The following is a 15742-nucleotide window of genomic DNA, read 5'->3' as shown; positions in this document are numbered from 1 at the left end:
TTTTGTGTATTCTGAGCTCTGTACAAGACTGTAAATGTGGGGTGTAAAGGTATTAATAAAAGCTTCTCCTTGAAAGTTAGAAATAAGTTGTTTTATCGTTATTATTCTGTTACGCATCTATTTAATTGAACAATAATCTGATCTGTACAATGTTAGACTGTGATGTGAGATTTTTAAAACAAGGTATTTCATTACAAATCTATTTGAACTTGGCTTTTTTTCAATGCAACAACTATTACTACTGTTAAAAATGAAGTGTTGACAGAAGAAGTCTTGAACTCTGCCTCCCTCTAGTGGTCTACAGTGTACACTACACCCACATGGTTACTTCACCACTGGACAATGTATTGCTAATATATTGTTTTGATAATGTAGCTGTTATGAAGCACTTTGAGACAGTAGCAGGAATTGTGAGATTTAAATTGTATTTAACTTTCTGTAAAACATTATACAGAACTGTTCATTATGACCGACAAGACAACTTAAATCATTTTAAAACGACACTTTCAAGAGTTCAAACCTGTTTTTATTGATCCACTGATGTGTCTGCTCGTGGTTTCAAAAAGCAACTCCGATACAACACAGCCAGCATTAAAAACCTGTAAAAACACACACACATTTGAAAAAATGCAAAACACACACACACACACAAACACACACACAGCTTGGGAATCAACAAGCACACAAACACACACATACATACACACACATACACACACCTTAAATAACACAAGCAGAGACAAAACAATACGTGGAAATAAAAAAAATACAGAAACACAAATCACTGACATTTAAAAAATGTACCTCACATGTTGTATTTACTCGTTATTATTATTAAAGGGGAATTTCACTGAATTCGAGACCTCAAGATCACATCTACGCAAAATAAAGGGGGGATAAGAAAATGCATTAATCTGGTCTGCATCACTTGAGATGGTTAAAAGGCATTTAACCATTTATTACAGTATTAAAAATATAAGGGAAAACACATTCTCTATTAGGATCATTGCTGTTTCAGGAAACAATCTCAGCGTTTCTAAAAAGGTCCTAAAAAATAAATGAACTCAGAACAAATCATTTTAAAAGTCCCCGTTTTCAGATGGAATGAATACTTTAGTGAGTTTTAAAAACAGCAGAAATGAGAACAAACATACAAATTCACATTATGAGGAGACGCAGCCTGACTGCAAATCTACATCTACATTCAACTGAGAGGAAAAGAAAGAAAGAAAGAAAGAAAAGTAAATTCCCTTGTAGATCTGGAGCTCTGAGGGGTCAAGTAATCCCAAACCTTAACCTTTTACAGGTACAGTGTTGGGGGAGGTGTGGGGGGTTTTCAGGACTCATGATGCGATTAATTATTTATTAAATAGATGAATTATTTCGTTGAAAATTCCCAGAGCCCAAAGGGGACGTCTTCAGATTGCTCTTTTTTTGTCAAACCAACAGTCTAAAATATTCAATTTACAATCATATAAACTAGAGAAATACAGATGTTACGTTTTATTTTTTGGGTTGGTTGATTGGTTGATTTTAACTAAAAGTTTGTCTTATTACGACGTGTCTGACAGCTCCAGTTTCTTGCCCTGTGGACAGATAAAGTTATTAAAAGTGACAGTTCAGGTGTTTCTCAGTGGGGTTGTATGAGGTACTTCTCCATAGCTAGTGTATTACCTACAGTAGATGGAGAAACAGACAGGAGTACCAGCACGGGAGCAAAGCGATGTACTTCTGTGAACTCTATATTTACAATATTTTCACTGTTTTACCTCGCTGTCAGACAGCCCTTTCTGACGGGGAACTGAAGCCGTTGTATCCACCAGACTCCATTGAAAAAAACAGTGATTTTACCTCGCAGAACACGGGAGATGCTGGTCTGCCGCTGCTTCGATCGGTTAGTTTGTTCGTGTTATTGTGTGACTTTAGTGAATCCGAAGTAACCAAAGTCACACAACAACACAAACAAACGAACCGATCGAGGCAGCGCTAGACCAGCATCTCCCGTGTTCTGCGAGGTAAAATCACTGTTTTTTTCTATGGAGTCTGGTGGCTTTGGCGAGAGAAAAGATAAGGTCTTCAGTTCCCCGTCAGAAACATTGACTGTACAGCTGTCTCACGGCGAGGTAAACCGGCAAAAATATTCTAAATATGTCAAACACTTAAACTGTTATTTATGTTTTTGTAATATCTCATACGACCCCACTTCAAAACACCTGAACTATCCCTTTAAGGGTGCCTGAAAACCCGAAAACCCATGAGCATTAATGACAAAAGTAAACCTTAAAAACTAAAGTTCTGATAACTGGTTTTGATTTCTCACACCAAGAAACTGCAACATGTTTCAGAGCGTCAGAAACTGAAGTAAAGACTTTAAACCCCGCGTGTAACAGTACAAGATCTCATTTAGCAAAATCAGCGACTTGAACTTCGGTTTTAGACGACAGTAGAAGAAGAAGAAGCTGCAGACTGCTTTTTACTAAGCGTTGAGTTTTGATCCGGGTCCAGACGGGAACCGGGGCGTCACAGCTCCGTCTTCTGCCCAGACAGAGGCATCTGTGGCTGGATGTCCTCGTCCGACGACGCCCCTCCGTTTGTCTTCTCCACCGGAGCTTTGCTCTTTTTCTTCTTCTTCACCTTCTTCTCCTTCTTCTTCTTGGTGGATTTCTCTCCCTCCGAGCCGCCGTCTCCTCCCTCTCCCTTCTTCCCTCCCTTCTTCTTTTTCTTCTTCTTCTTGTCCTCCGCGATGGCTGCCTGGTCTCCCTTCTTCTTCGCGGTCCACTCCTCGTTCAGGCAGGCTGGGCCAGGAAATGAAGGAAAAAGAGACTGAGGTAAAAGGGAAAAGAGAGGAAGTAGAAAAAGAAGAAGACCTCTGTATGTATTTGTGTGACTTACCTGCGTCCTGTCCTTTGAGAACGTGCTTCTCACACAGATAAGTGGTCAGGTCTTCCTCCTGGCTTCCTTTGTACCAGTCCTCAATCACGTCCTCGTACTTCTCGATCAACACGTCACACTGAAACACAAGTTCATACAAGATGTCACGTTTTCTAAAGAACACATACAACAATAAAAAAAGGGATGCAAAATAACAACTCACCTGTTTTTTAAGGTCGGCCACCTCCGCCGAAGTCTCGTTCCACAGCTCGAAGGGAATATCCATCACCACGTTCACTCCTTTATTCACCAAACCATGAAGGGTGGAGAAGGTCTCTGACATGCCCTGCAGACAGACACAGACAGACACAGACTGATGTGAGGCGGCTGTCAAACAGGAAGACACAAACTCACCTAAAGCTGCTGCCACGAGGCGTTTCATTCACTGCCAGACCTGGAGGGCTTTTATTTTAAAACAAGTGTTGATGCTACAAAATTGTGAAAATGTATTTAAACTAGAGCTGTCAAAGTTAACACATATTCACTTTAACGCCACTAATTTCTTTAACTCATTAACGCAACTTGTGATTTTTAGGTTGTAGAGGGCTCAGTTTTAAAGCTAGAGTTAAGATACTGGTATCATATGAAACTAGAAAACCTAAAGAATCCATCGGTACCAACCATGTCATACTAGTTTGTAGTGAAGGAGGTTAAATAACGCATGACACACTGACAGCTGTTGTTGTCTGTTGGGCTGCAGTTTGCCATGTTATGATTGGAGCATATTGTTTTATGCTAAATGCAGTACCTGTGAGGGTTTCTGGACAATATCTGTCATTGTTTTGTGTTGTTAATTGATTTTCAATAATAAATATAAACATACATTTTCATAAAGCAGCATATTTGCCCACTCCCATGTTGATAAGAGGATTAAATACTTGACAAATCTCCCTTTAAGGTACATTTTGAACAGATAAAAAAATGTATGTGCCCTGAATTTTGGCACCAGCTAGGTACCAAAGTGACATCGTCACTACAAACACCCCCCCCTTTCATATTACAGGTTTGATCCGATGTTAATATAAAAATAATAATAATAGCAGCTTTGACATTTTGGGCTCGTATTAGAAATAGCTTTGCTGACACTTAACATTAAACATGCCAGTATAATAAGAGCAACAGAGCTCTGTAGACGACACACATAACCACACACACACACACACACACAGAGAGAGAGAGACTGACCTTGGCGAAGCGGTTACTTCCAGTCCTCTCCTTGTGCAGATTGTACTCTAACAGCCTCTGACACACATTTTCTACCACGTCGATGAATCGGAGGTCTCTGTGGAGAGAGAGAAGGAGAGCAAGACGCTCACATTTCAAACTTACGTCAGACTTCTACTGACTAAACTACATGTGGATATTTCATGTTCTGTCTGAGTCACAATACGTGATCTCCTTCAGTCAGATCAGAGTTGTGTTTATATGTTGTGTTTATAACATATAGTTGTGTTTATAACATAGAGTTGTGTTTATATGTTGTGTTTATAACATATAGTTGTGTTTATAACATAGAGTTGTGTTTATATGTCGTGTTTATAACATATAGTTGTGTTTAGATGTGACTTTACATTCAGAAGTCTGTTTTTACTTCAGAGCTGCGTCTGGTGGACTTTGAGTTGACCACCATGTTATTTATTTAAGCTTCAGCTGTTTAACAGATGACAGAAAGTTTGTCTGTGAATGTTTTATTTTTATTTTTATAATATTATTTTTATTATTTAATTCACTTTATTTTATTATAATTAAGTTGTCAAATTGTATTATATTTTCATGGTTATTTTATTAATCATTTTTCTTTTATTGTATTTAATTTGTATAATTTTATTATAATTTTATTTTAATAATCCCATATTTTACTGCATTCTATTTGTATAATTTTATTCTATTTTATTGTTATTTTGATATTCACCTATTTTATTGTATTTCATTTGTGTAATTTTATTATACTTTATTGTTATTTTATTAATCACTTATTTTATTTCATTTGTATAAATGTATTATATTTTATTTTAATTTTATTAATCTATTTTTTAATTCATATCGTTTTCCTACTATAACTGTAATTATAACTTTTAATTCTAAAATCACATAATTTCTATCTAGACAAGACAAAGGTTGTAACAGTAAATGTGGGTAGAACCTGATGAAGGAGTTAACTGTGTTAAAGCATGTTAGTCTCGTGTTATACAGCTGCTGCAGGATGAAAACAGATGTGTCTACTAGCAGCTGAATTTCAGATCATTTCCTTATGTCAAAAGACTTTTTGAGACTCAAAGACAACTGTGCTCTGTTATCACACAGCAGCAGCTCTACAGCTTCCTCGTTCTATAATAAGTTCCACCAGAGGAACTGAACCCGAGCAGGTTCCTGTCCCCTGCTGCCTCCGAGAGAGAGAGAGATCCAGAACCATCCCAGCAGACTCGGTGTCGTCCTCACACAGCAGGGCTGGAGGTTTTCTACTGAGCTAAATGATCTTCTGCTTCGTCATACTGTGAAATCACAAACACATAAGAGCTCTTACGACTTGTTGTATTTGATTGGCGGCGCCCCCTTGCTGTCGATGAAGCGGTAGTTCCTGTCGATGACTTCCTTGGTCTTCCCCGTCTCATCGAACGCCGACTTCATCTCGATGCTGACGTACTTACACACTGGAGAGGAGACGGAGAGAGAGAGAGAGAGAACAACTTCAGACATCTCTTTCTTTAATATCTATTTTTAAAGTCGTCTTGAATAATGAATAAATTAAGAAATCTATAAAATGGTACATCTTTCTTTTCTAGCAGGTTGATTAAAGACATAATCAAAATAATGTAATAGTAGATCATTAAATGTACTAAAAACAATAACATTGTTCTTCAGAGGAAACTGTTTAGAGGATGATGTTGACATGTTGAATACAGAACATTAAAATCCTCCTCTTCCTCCTTCTCTTCCTCCTCTTTTCCCTCCTCCACTTCTTCCTGATCTTCCTTCTCCTTTTCATCCTCTTCCTCCTCTTTTTCCTATTCATCTCTCCACCTCCTCCTCCTCTTCTTCCTCCTCTTCTTCCTCTTCCTCCTCTTTTTCCTATTCATCTCTCCACCTCCTCCTCCTCTTCTTCCTCCTCTTCCTCCTCTTTTTCCTATTCATCTCTCCACCTCCTCCTCCTCTTCTTCCTCCTCTTCCTCCTCTTTTTCCTATTCATCTCTCCACCTCCTCCTCCTCTTCTTCCTCCTCTTCTTCCTCTTCCTCCTCTTTTTCCTATTCATCTCTCCACCTCCTCCTCCTCTTCTTCCTCTTCTTCCTCCTCTTCCTCCTCTTTTTCCACTTCCTCCTTTCTCCTCCTCTTCTTCCTCCTCCTCCATGTCCTCCTCTTCCTACTCATCCTCCTCTTTCTCTTCTTCTTTTTCCTCTTTTCCCTCCTCCTCCTCTTCTTCCTCTTCTTCCTGATCTTCCTCCTCTTTTTCCTCTTCCTCTCTCCACCTCCTCCTCTTCCTCTTCTTCCTCCTCTTCCTCCTCCGCCTTTTTCTCCACATCTTCCTCTTCCTACTCATCCTCGTCTTCTTCCTCTCTCCTCTTCCTCCTCGTCTTCTTCTTCCTCCTCTTCCTCCACTTTTTTTTCCTCCTCCTCATCCTTCTCTTCCTCTTTCTCCTCTTCCAACTCATCCTCCTCCTTTTCTTCCTCTTCCTCCTCTTTTTCCTCTTCCTACTCATCATCCTCCTCCTCTTCCTCCTCTTCCTACTTATCCGCCTCTTCTTCTTCTTCTCCTCCCTCCTCTTCCTCGTCCTTTTCTTCCTCTTCCTCCTCCTCTTTTTCCTCTTCCTCCTCTTTTTCCTCTTCCTCCTTTTCTTCCTCTTCGTCCTCTTTTTCCTCCTCCTCCTCCTCCTCTTCTTCCTTCTTTTCTTCCTCCTCCTCTTCTTCCTCTTTTTCCTCTTCCTCCTCCTCTTCCTCCTCTTCTTCTCTCTCTATTTCCTCCTCCTCTTCCTCCTCTTCTTCCTCCTCTTCTCTCTCTATTTCCTTCTCCTCTTCCTCCTCTTCCTCCTCTTCCTCCTCCGCCTTTTTCTCCACATCTTCCTCTTCCTACTCATCCTCGTCTTCTTCCTCTCTCCTCTTCCTCCTCGTCTTCTTCTTCCTCCTCATCCTCTTCCTCCTCTTCCAACTCATCCTCCTCCTTTTCTTCCTCTTCCTCCTCTTCCTACTTATCCGCCTCTTCTTCTTCTTCTCCTCCCTCCTCCCTCCTCTTCCTCGTCCTTTTCTTCCTCTTCCTCCTCCTCTTTTTCCTCTTCCTCCTTTTCTTCCTCTTCGTCCTCTTTTTCCTCCTCCTCCTCCTCCTCTTCTTCCTTCTTTTCTTCTTCCTCCTCTTCTTCCTCTTTTTCCTCTTCCTCCTCTATTTCCTCCTCCTCTTCCTCCTCTTCTTCCTCCTCTTCTTCTCTCTCTATTTCCTCCTCCTCTTCCTCCTCTATTTCCTCCTCCTCTTCCTCCTCTTCTTCCTCCTCTTCTTCTCTCTCTATTTCCTCCTCCTCTTCCTCCTCTATTTCCTCCTCCTCTTCCTCCTCTTCTTCCTCCTCTTCTTCTCTCTCTATTTCCTCCTCCTCTTACTCCTCTATTTCCTCCTCCTCTTCCTCCTCTTCTTCTCTCTATTTCCTCCTCCTCTTACTCCTCTATTTCCTCCTCCTCTTCCTCCTCCTCCTCTTCCTGTTCTTAAGAGGAAGCTATTTAGAGGATGTTGTTGACATAATGCTAAACAGTGATTCTAATGGTAACAAACACAACCTTTAGTCAGTGTGAACCAGCAGACAGAGAAGATACAGAGACATCTACCCCTCCTTCATCCTTCATCCTTCATCCTCCATCCTGCTGTGGAACCCTGGAGGTTCCTCTGACCCTGTTCTTGAGAACCAAACGATGCTAACAGCTCAGTTTACCTTCACATTTGTTAGCCAGATGAACCCAGTCATCGTCTCCTCCACTCTTTGCTGCTCCGACCGACGAAACCAGCGAGAAAAACCACAAGTATGCTGCTAAAATCATGTCGTCGGTTCTGTCTGACTCTTTATCTGCTCAGAAGAGTCGGGTTGTCCTTTAAAAAATGCCTAAAAAAGACCTTTATCTGTCAGTTTCTACATCCTCTTCTGGTTCATCACAGCTGACACAGAAAGCAAGGAAGTCATCACTTCCGCTTTGAGCTGCTGCACCAATCAGAGAGCTGGAAGTGGCAGCAGCTGGACCAATGAGAGGCAGAGGAGGGCCAGAGAGGAGGATAATACAAGAGGTATCACTTTGCGCCTTTTTTGCGATACAGCCAAATTAGAATTTAAACTTTCATTCATTTTTCTCCATTTATTATAATAATAATAATAATGATAATAATAATAACAATAATAATAATATATTTTTTTTATAAATGGAGAAAAATGTATGAAAGTTTAACTTATAATAATAAGTTAAATAATAATAATAATCATAATTATTATGATTATTATTATTATTATTATGATTATGATTATGATTATGATTATTATTATTATTACTATAATCTCCTCTCAATAGCTTCCTCTTAGGAACAAATGTTATTGTTTGTAGTGCAATTAACTATCTACAATTAAATCATTTTGATTATGTCTTTAATTAACCTGTTAGATTTGCTCTGGAAAATGTCAAAAAAATAAAAATGATATATAGATTTCTTAATTTATTCATAAAATTATTCATGTCATTAATTTCTCTTATGCTGGTTTTGCACTACTTTTATTCCCACTAAACCAAACTTTCTTTTAGGAATATAACATTTATTATTACCATAATTATTATTATTATTATTATTATTATTAATAATAATAATGTTGCTATTATTATTATTATTATTATTATTATTATTATGGGGTGGGAGGGGGACAGAAAAGTGACAGGGTTATGGATTATTTTCCTTTTTCTTATTTAAGTATCTGAATAAATGTTTTCTGTGTGTGTAGCATGAACAGGGCTAAAACTTCATAAATCAGGTATTTGTAGTTTTTTTTCCCCATTTGTTTTTTCCTGTTACAAACTTTCCACTTCTCAGCATTATGTATTTGCTCATTTGCACCGTGGTTATTTGTTATATATTACACGTCTTAATGCAAATATTTGAACATATTTCTTATATTTTCATTTGCTTATTTTTATTTTTGTACTTACTTATATTTCTTTACATATAATGTGTTTATATCATAGCATTATGCACATAATTTACATATTACATACTCATATTTTATTTAAATTCTTTTTACATTTATTTTTGTTTATACAAGGGCTGATTCTGTGTACAGTACAATAGAACAGGAAACTAGTAGTGCCTTTGCAGAGATGCATACTTTATTCATACATCAGGGCCAGCACACCAATAGATTCAGCCAAAAGGGTGACTTTCATCTGTAGTCCCTGGACAGTATAGACCAGAAGGTGCCAAGCTCTTTGCTAATGAGTAGCTCCTCTTGTTTATAGACCATCTTTGGCTTCCAGTAGTTTTGTAGTTTTCAGCCTCCTCCAGCAGAGGGGGTCATGCACACACCTGCAGCACAGGAAGTTATCACTAGTTATGTAATATTGAGTTGAACACAAACCCTGAGTGTGTGCATGATTGTGCATGTGTGCTGCCCTGTCAGCATGACAGTTACATATATGTCAAGGTCTGCTCGTTGCCAACGGTTACACATGTGCTGCATTAGATTGGTTTGGGGGTCACTGGACATGGTTATTTAGCTAATAGTCTTAAACCAGCTGCACGCCACATGCAAATAGGTGTGAGTGAGTGAGTGAGTGTGAAAAAACAGATAGTGTGAAAAAAAAATACAAGAGTTGTTACGTTAAACAATGACATTAATCTTTAATATTTCATAATGAGTCACCGACACACTGAATGCAATGAAAATATCCCGTCAATCCATCCCTGAAAAGAACATAACAAACATGAATAGTAATTACTGAAGTAACTGATCAAGTGTTTAATCTATGTTGGACTTCAAGTAACCATAGCAACACATGCTTTCAGTCATCTTGATACCTTAAATGAGGGTTTATTTTATCATGGATGGTGATTTTCTCTATTTTTGTTTTTGTTTTTGACCACGATATAAACACAATTATTTTATCTAGAACTTGATCCTGAATTATCTCACACTAATAGAGGATTTAAACCTGACCTAAACAATAATGATTTCAATTACGTAATCAGTCTGATTTCCCTATCAACCAACGATCATCCCTCGAGGATGGATGTTTAAATACCTTACCTGTTTTCGTTCCTTAAAGGGGATCTTCGATTACCTTCCTGCTTACTTAAAGGTGGAGTGTGTAGGATTTGGCGGCATCTAGCGGTGAGGTCCCGTGTACCAAGCATGTAGGAGAACTACAATGGCCGATACATATATATATATATATATATATACATTTGCATAAAACAAGTATATTTGCCCACTCCCATGTTGATAACAGTATTAAATACTTGACAAATGTATGTGCATGTATATATGTACGTATGTGTATATATATTTTCTTTTTTATTCTCAGTTATCTACTTATTTTTCTCTCTTATTCTCCTATTTTGTTTGTACCACTGGGTGTATAAAATACAAAAAAAAAGTAAAGAATTGTAGTTTAGTATTTTAAAACAGAATTCTAAATATAAAATTGAAAATAAGTTAAATATATATTTTAAAATGAAAAGAGCTGTGCAATGTTTAAAACAAAGAGGAAGTCAACGTATCCTCATACAACGGTTTGTATGATATCTTACGAAAAGTTATTCCTAATTTTTTGCGCTCGTTACATGAATACAGTCTTTACAAAATAAACGTCCTTCTTCGCAGGAAACAGCCTGGTTAGGTTTAGGAAAAGATCGTGGTTTGGTTTAAAATAACTCCAAAAGTGGTGTAACTTAAGTACGGAAGATACGTGACAAATCAACGTTTACTTCTGGTTTCACACAGGATGTGAACGCCGATCTCCTGGGGGAAAGTCCGGTGTATTTTGAACCACCCATCCATCCCGACGTCCTCCCTACACGGCATTTGTCGCTCTTTACTTGTTCATAATTACGTGGATTACATACAAATTGATTTAGTGGTATATATATGAACTACAGTGCATTACCTTTCGTAGGTATAGCTACGAATGGTGTATGAACAGCCAGTGCACATGCTTCATATATTATATTGTGATATTGTGTGTTTGAATGTGTTTGACTGCATCTATGTGTGTGTGTGTGTGTGTGAGTGTATGAGGGAATAAAGCGATGTGTTTCACAGTAAGATAAGAGCGTTTCTCAGTAGTTCAATAATAGTCCAGTTTTTCTGAGAGGTGCTTCAGTTTCCTGCCAAAAGGACAGCCAGCTTCTCATTCCACAGCACACACTCACAGATCGCTGTGTGTCTCATAGCAGAACTTGACACTGAGTTGGTGGAGGGGAGGTTGATGTAGAGAGAGAGAGAACGAGTGAGAGAAAGAGATGAAAGCTGGTTTTTATTCAGCAGTGCAGCCCACACAACGGGCAAGCGAGGGCTTTGTTAAAAAAAAAAAAAAACTCATCTCTCTCTCTCTCTCCGTTGCTCTCCTTTTCAGCTGTTCCTTGAATAAAATAATAATACATTCAGATTGTATAGCAGGTTGTTGAAAGGCTCGCTCTCGCTCTCGCAACACATACGGTATGAAAAGAGGCAGCTTTTAACAGTTTAAACCGATAAGCATGTACACAAACAGTGAACTGAAACAGTGACACCGACCTGATCACTAAAAGCATCCAGGACAAGAGAGAGAATAGAGGGAGCTGTGATTAGAGGTTTTGTATTCAAACAAAACATGTTTTCGTTAAAAACATGCATTGAAATCTGAATGCTTCTCTTCTCTGATTACAAATGCCTCAAAAAAAGTCTACAACATAATTTTACTGAACATTTTCTTACATTTACATCAAATAAAACTCTTAGTTTTCGTTCAAATTTAGCGCAAATTTGAACATAATTTCAAGAAAATCTGCAAAAAAGAAAATGCGAAATAATTTTAAATGTATATTAGGAGTTGGTACACGGTAGATAAACAGTAGGTGGCACTAATTCTTGAGTCTAGTGTCATTAAACCATTGCAGAAGAAGAGGGCCAGTCCATTCTCATTCCCAGGCCATTAAACACCAAGACTTTGTCACTGCCATCGGTGTTCGATACCGCCGCAACACGGCATCCTTTAGCCCCGGTATGAAATGCACCGAGCGTTCCATTAACTACAATGTAAACCCATCCGTGACAACAGTAAACGTTCTGAGGAAGTGCACCAGGAGTGTGGTGACATAGTTTAAAGAGCAAAAGAGACAAACACCGGGTGGATAAGAGGGGAGGTGGATGAGCCCAAGGGTAACTATAGTGGTTTTGATGCCAAAAATAAAGTGATGCCAACGCCAAGGGGCGTGATGCCAACGCCAAGGAGCGTGACGCCAATGCCAAGTTATTTTAAGCCCAACCATGACGTTTTTCTTAACCCTAACTAAGTGGTTTTGTTGCCTAAACATAACCGTGAATGTTTAATGGTAACGACGTGGTGTTAAATGACACGTAAAAAGCCTAAATTGCGTTATCATGACAAGCAGAATGTCTTTAAAATGTTGTGCTATTTATACGCCTTCCCATGAGATCAGGTTGGGGTCGAGTCCAAACAATAACAACCAGCCCTGGACTATTAGTCCCAGTTGACATAATTTTGGCCATAACATTAATGAATAGACAAAATCATATAAATAAAAAAAATCTGTTTCACATCACAGTACATCCACTAAGAACTCCCACTGCTTACATAAGTAGAATCCACTGCAGCTGACCTGATTTACATGGATCTAGATTCTAGACTGTATCCTGCATTAGAAAACCACATCCTCACAGTTTTGTGGCAAGCAGGTTTCTTACAACTCGCTGCACTCGCTCTGTCGGAGGAGACAGTCGGGCTTCTCACAGTGAGTCCTCGTCTCAAAAACGTGTCTAAAAATAACCCGAGCTGCAGAGCTGGAGCAGACGAAGCAAGCGTTCCTGTTAAAAGTGACTTCTGTCAACGCCAATTTAAATTTATTGCTTCTCTTTGTGGACTCGGAGCAGGTTTTTGGGATTCCTTTCAATTATGGACGCTGCAGGTGAACAAGAGTTAATTTTAATAACAGTTTCTGATTAGCTCAATGTCTCCTCTCTAATAGGAAAATATCGCTTTATATTAATTATGTACAAAGTGTCTGTATCAGTTAAAAGAACAGGGTCGATGTACCTGAACTCAACATGACTTCTACCCAAACTCTTAATCATCCTCTCGCTGTCAAGTGCAGCAGCAAATAACTTTTGACGTAAACCGCAGGAGAAATACAAAGAGACATTTATACTTGTCAATGCCATGAAGGCAATTTCACTTTCAATTTCAAACTTGAGTGTAGACATGAGACAAGTTGTTCACAGCTGCTACAAACCTCTTTTTATAGAAACAAATATCTGAAATCAGTGGTTTTTAAAGCTCAATTTGACCCTGAAATAATGTGAAACCTGATGAGTTTCAACACAAAAGAAAAAAACAGCAGACTAAAGTCCGCATGAGTATGCATTTTAGCTTTTTTGTGTGTCATTTGGACGCCCGTGATTTGGATAAAATAGTCTAGACCTCAACTTTATGCAAATGAGGATCGGCCAACGTGACGTCCCGTCTCTTGAATCGAGCCGCCACGCAAAAGGACGGAGAATGTGGACATGTACCATAACTACAACTACAACAAACACGTCACAAACATCAATAAAAAACATGTGACAAATGTAACGTAAAAAATGTCAAAAACGGTCTCGAACACTGATCTCCTGGTTAAAAGTCCTTTGTTTGTTGGACCCATCCACCATAGATGGTCTTTCTCACTTTTTATACTACGTCACTAACTCTTACCGTAGCATTTATACATGGATGCATTTACTTTGCAGTCAGTACAGGATACATGGCGTACAAATGACACTCGGAAATCAAGAAAGGCTTATTGCACGCTAAACGCATAATGCGCATTATAGTGGCATTTATACGCCTTTTCGTGCGAACGGGCTGCCAGATCAGAGGAGACAGGAAGGGATGGGAGTCAAATAAACAGTCGGACGACAGCCCAGTTTTCTAAGGATGCCTTTATTAAAGAGTCAACAACGTGCGCTAGCCGTCCGCTTCTAGAAAAATAACACAGTCATACATTCATCCATGTGGAAATCTAGAAAGAAAACAAAGAAAAACAAGGACAGGTTTTTTATTTTTAAAGCTCAAAATCCCTTTAGAAGGTGAGAGGGGAACCTGAATGATGCCATATATATGTGTACTGTATATATATATGTGTGTGTGTGTAGCACTGTGTGTGATGAGTAGGCATGGCAAAGTATTTCGGCCCTTCTGTACAAAATTAAACCTCCGACATTATTTCTGTTTCTGTCTTACAAATGAAAATTCAATTCACGTATTATAGTTGCATTTTAATGTACAGAACATTTGTGTTGTTCATGTTTGTATCTCTGCAGGTGGTCTGTTGCATCATAGGATGCAACAACCCTCCCTTCCCTCACACACACACACACACACACTGTCCTCGGTTGCCTTGGAGCCACACAGGACTATAAGCGCTCTGTGTGTGTGTGTGATTCACATTACAGAGATCACACAGGGTTATTAAAGTGGACTGGAGGCTGCAGCCGCCTCAAACTATTTACAGTCAAACCCGCAGCTGGTCAATGGTCGTGTGTGTGTGTGTGTGTGTGTGTGTGTGTGTGTGAATAATGTATGAGATGTTGCTATCTATCTGCTATTACAGTGTTTACTCTATGTGTGCGTGTGTTGTCCCATCTGTCCCTTTAGAAGACACATCTACTTCAATAACGCTCAATTTGTTTCTCTATTGCATAGTTCCTCTTTATGCCGCACACACACACACACACACACACTCTTGTACTTATATCTTTGTGAGGACACTCACTGATATAATGTATTCCCTAGCCCCTTACCCTAACCTCAACCATCACAACTAAATGCCTGTCCCCGACCCCGACCCTTACCCTTACCTGAACCTAATTCTAACCTGAACCAAAGAACGTATACTGATAAGAAGTGAAAGTCAATGTTCGTTCCATTGCAACATCAGCGCCCAGCAGCAGAGCTACGTCTCCGCCATTTTGGACTGAAAGCAACAACCGGATGGCAGTAAAACACCCGCCTACAAAGTGCCGTACAAAAGTAAAACTAAATTATTTTTATTCTATTGTCAGAATTTGAATGGCTCTACTGAAATGGCCTGTGTTGAACAATAAAAAATATTATCAATGTGCATACTATTATAACTATTTACTTACTTATTTCGAGTACTTACTTACTTTGAGGGGCATAAAGTGAGCGATGGACATAAATGGAAGTTAGAAAAATCCAGCACACAGACTGTGAGAGCAATCTCAGACATTTTCATGCCAACGACTTCCAAAATCTATGTCCAATAGACCACAGACCATGGATGTATAAGAGGTTGTGCCCTATATGTTAGTAAATAACCTACAACTCAATTAAATTCAGTTTTTGTCATGCTACTAGCACTACTAGCTACTGGCCGATAGCCGGTTGTTTGGAAACAGAGACGTCAATACATCCACCATGGTACAAGCTTTACAGCATACAGCCCATGGGTGTATTATAAGATAATACAAGTGATGAATTACAGCCAATATATACATTATTACAGCCACATACAGCTAGCAGGAAGCTGGCAGAAGCGGATATGTCATATGAGCGTGCATAGCGGTGCAGTCCCGTGGGTCTGAT

At 39.0% G+C, this 15742-nt stretch overlaps 1 protein-coding gene and 1 long non-coding RNA gene across 2 annotated transcripts; both read right to left on the bottom strand.

Moving 5' to 3' along the window:
• Window positions 1-504: 504 nt before the first annotated feature.
• Window positions 505-15685, bottom strand: LOC119481314. Its single transcript, XR_005205166.1, has 2 exons — window positions 14858-15685; window positions 505-664 (listed from the first exon to the last, which is right to left on the bottom strand). It is a non-coding gene; the product is annotated as an uncharacterized LOC119481314 (long non-coding RNA).
• cnpy3 (canopy FGF signaling regulator 3) lies at window positions 1744-8090 on the bottom strand. Its single transcript, XM_037758101.1, has 6 exons — window positions 7840-8090; window positions 5456-5582; window positions 4117-4213; window positions 3095-3217; window positions 2893-3010; window positions 1744-2795 (listed from the first exon to the last, which is right to left on the bottom strand). Exons 1-6 carry the CDS (start codon window positions 7943-7945, stop codon window positions 2521-2523), a joined length of 846 nt encoding a protein of 281 aa, XP_037614029.1. The 5' UTR covers window positions 7946-8090; the 3' UTR covers window positions 1744-2520.
• Window positions 15686-15742: the final 57 nt, after the last annotated feature.

The sequence above is a fragment of the Sebastes umbrosus genome, chromosome 22, assembly GCF_015220745.1.
Source record: "Sebastes umbrosus isolate fSebUmb1 chromosome 22, fSebUmb1.pri, whole genome shotgun sequence".
Lineage (NCBI taxonomy): Eukaryota > Metazoa > Chordata > Actinopteri > Perciformes > Sebastidae > Sebastes > Sebastes umbrosus.
This window is presented reverse-complemented; position numbering and strand designations above follow the sequence as displayed.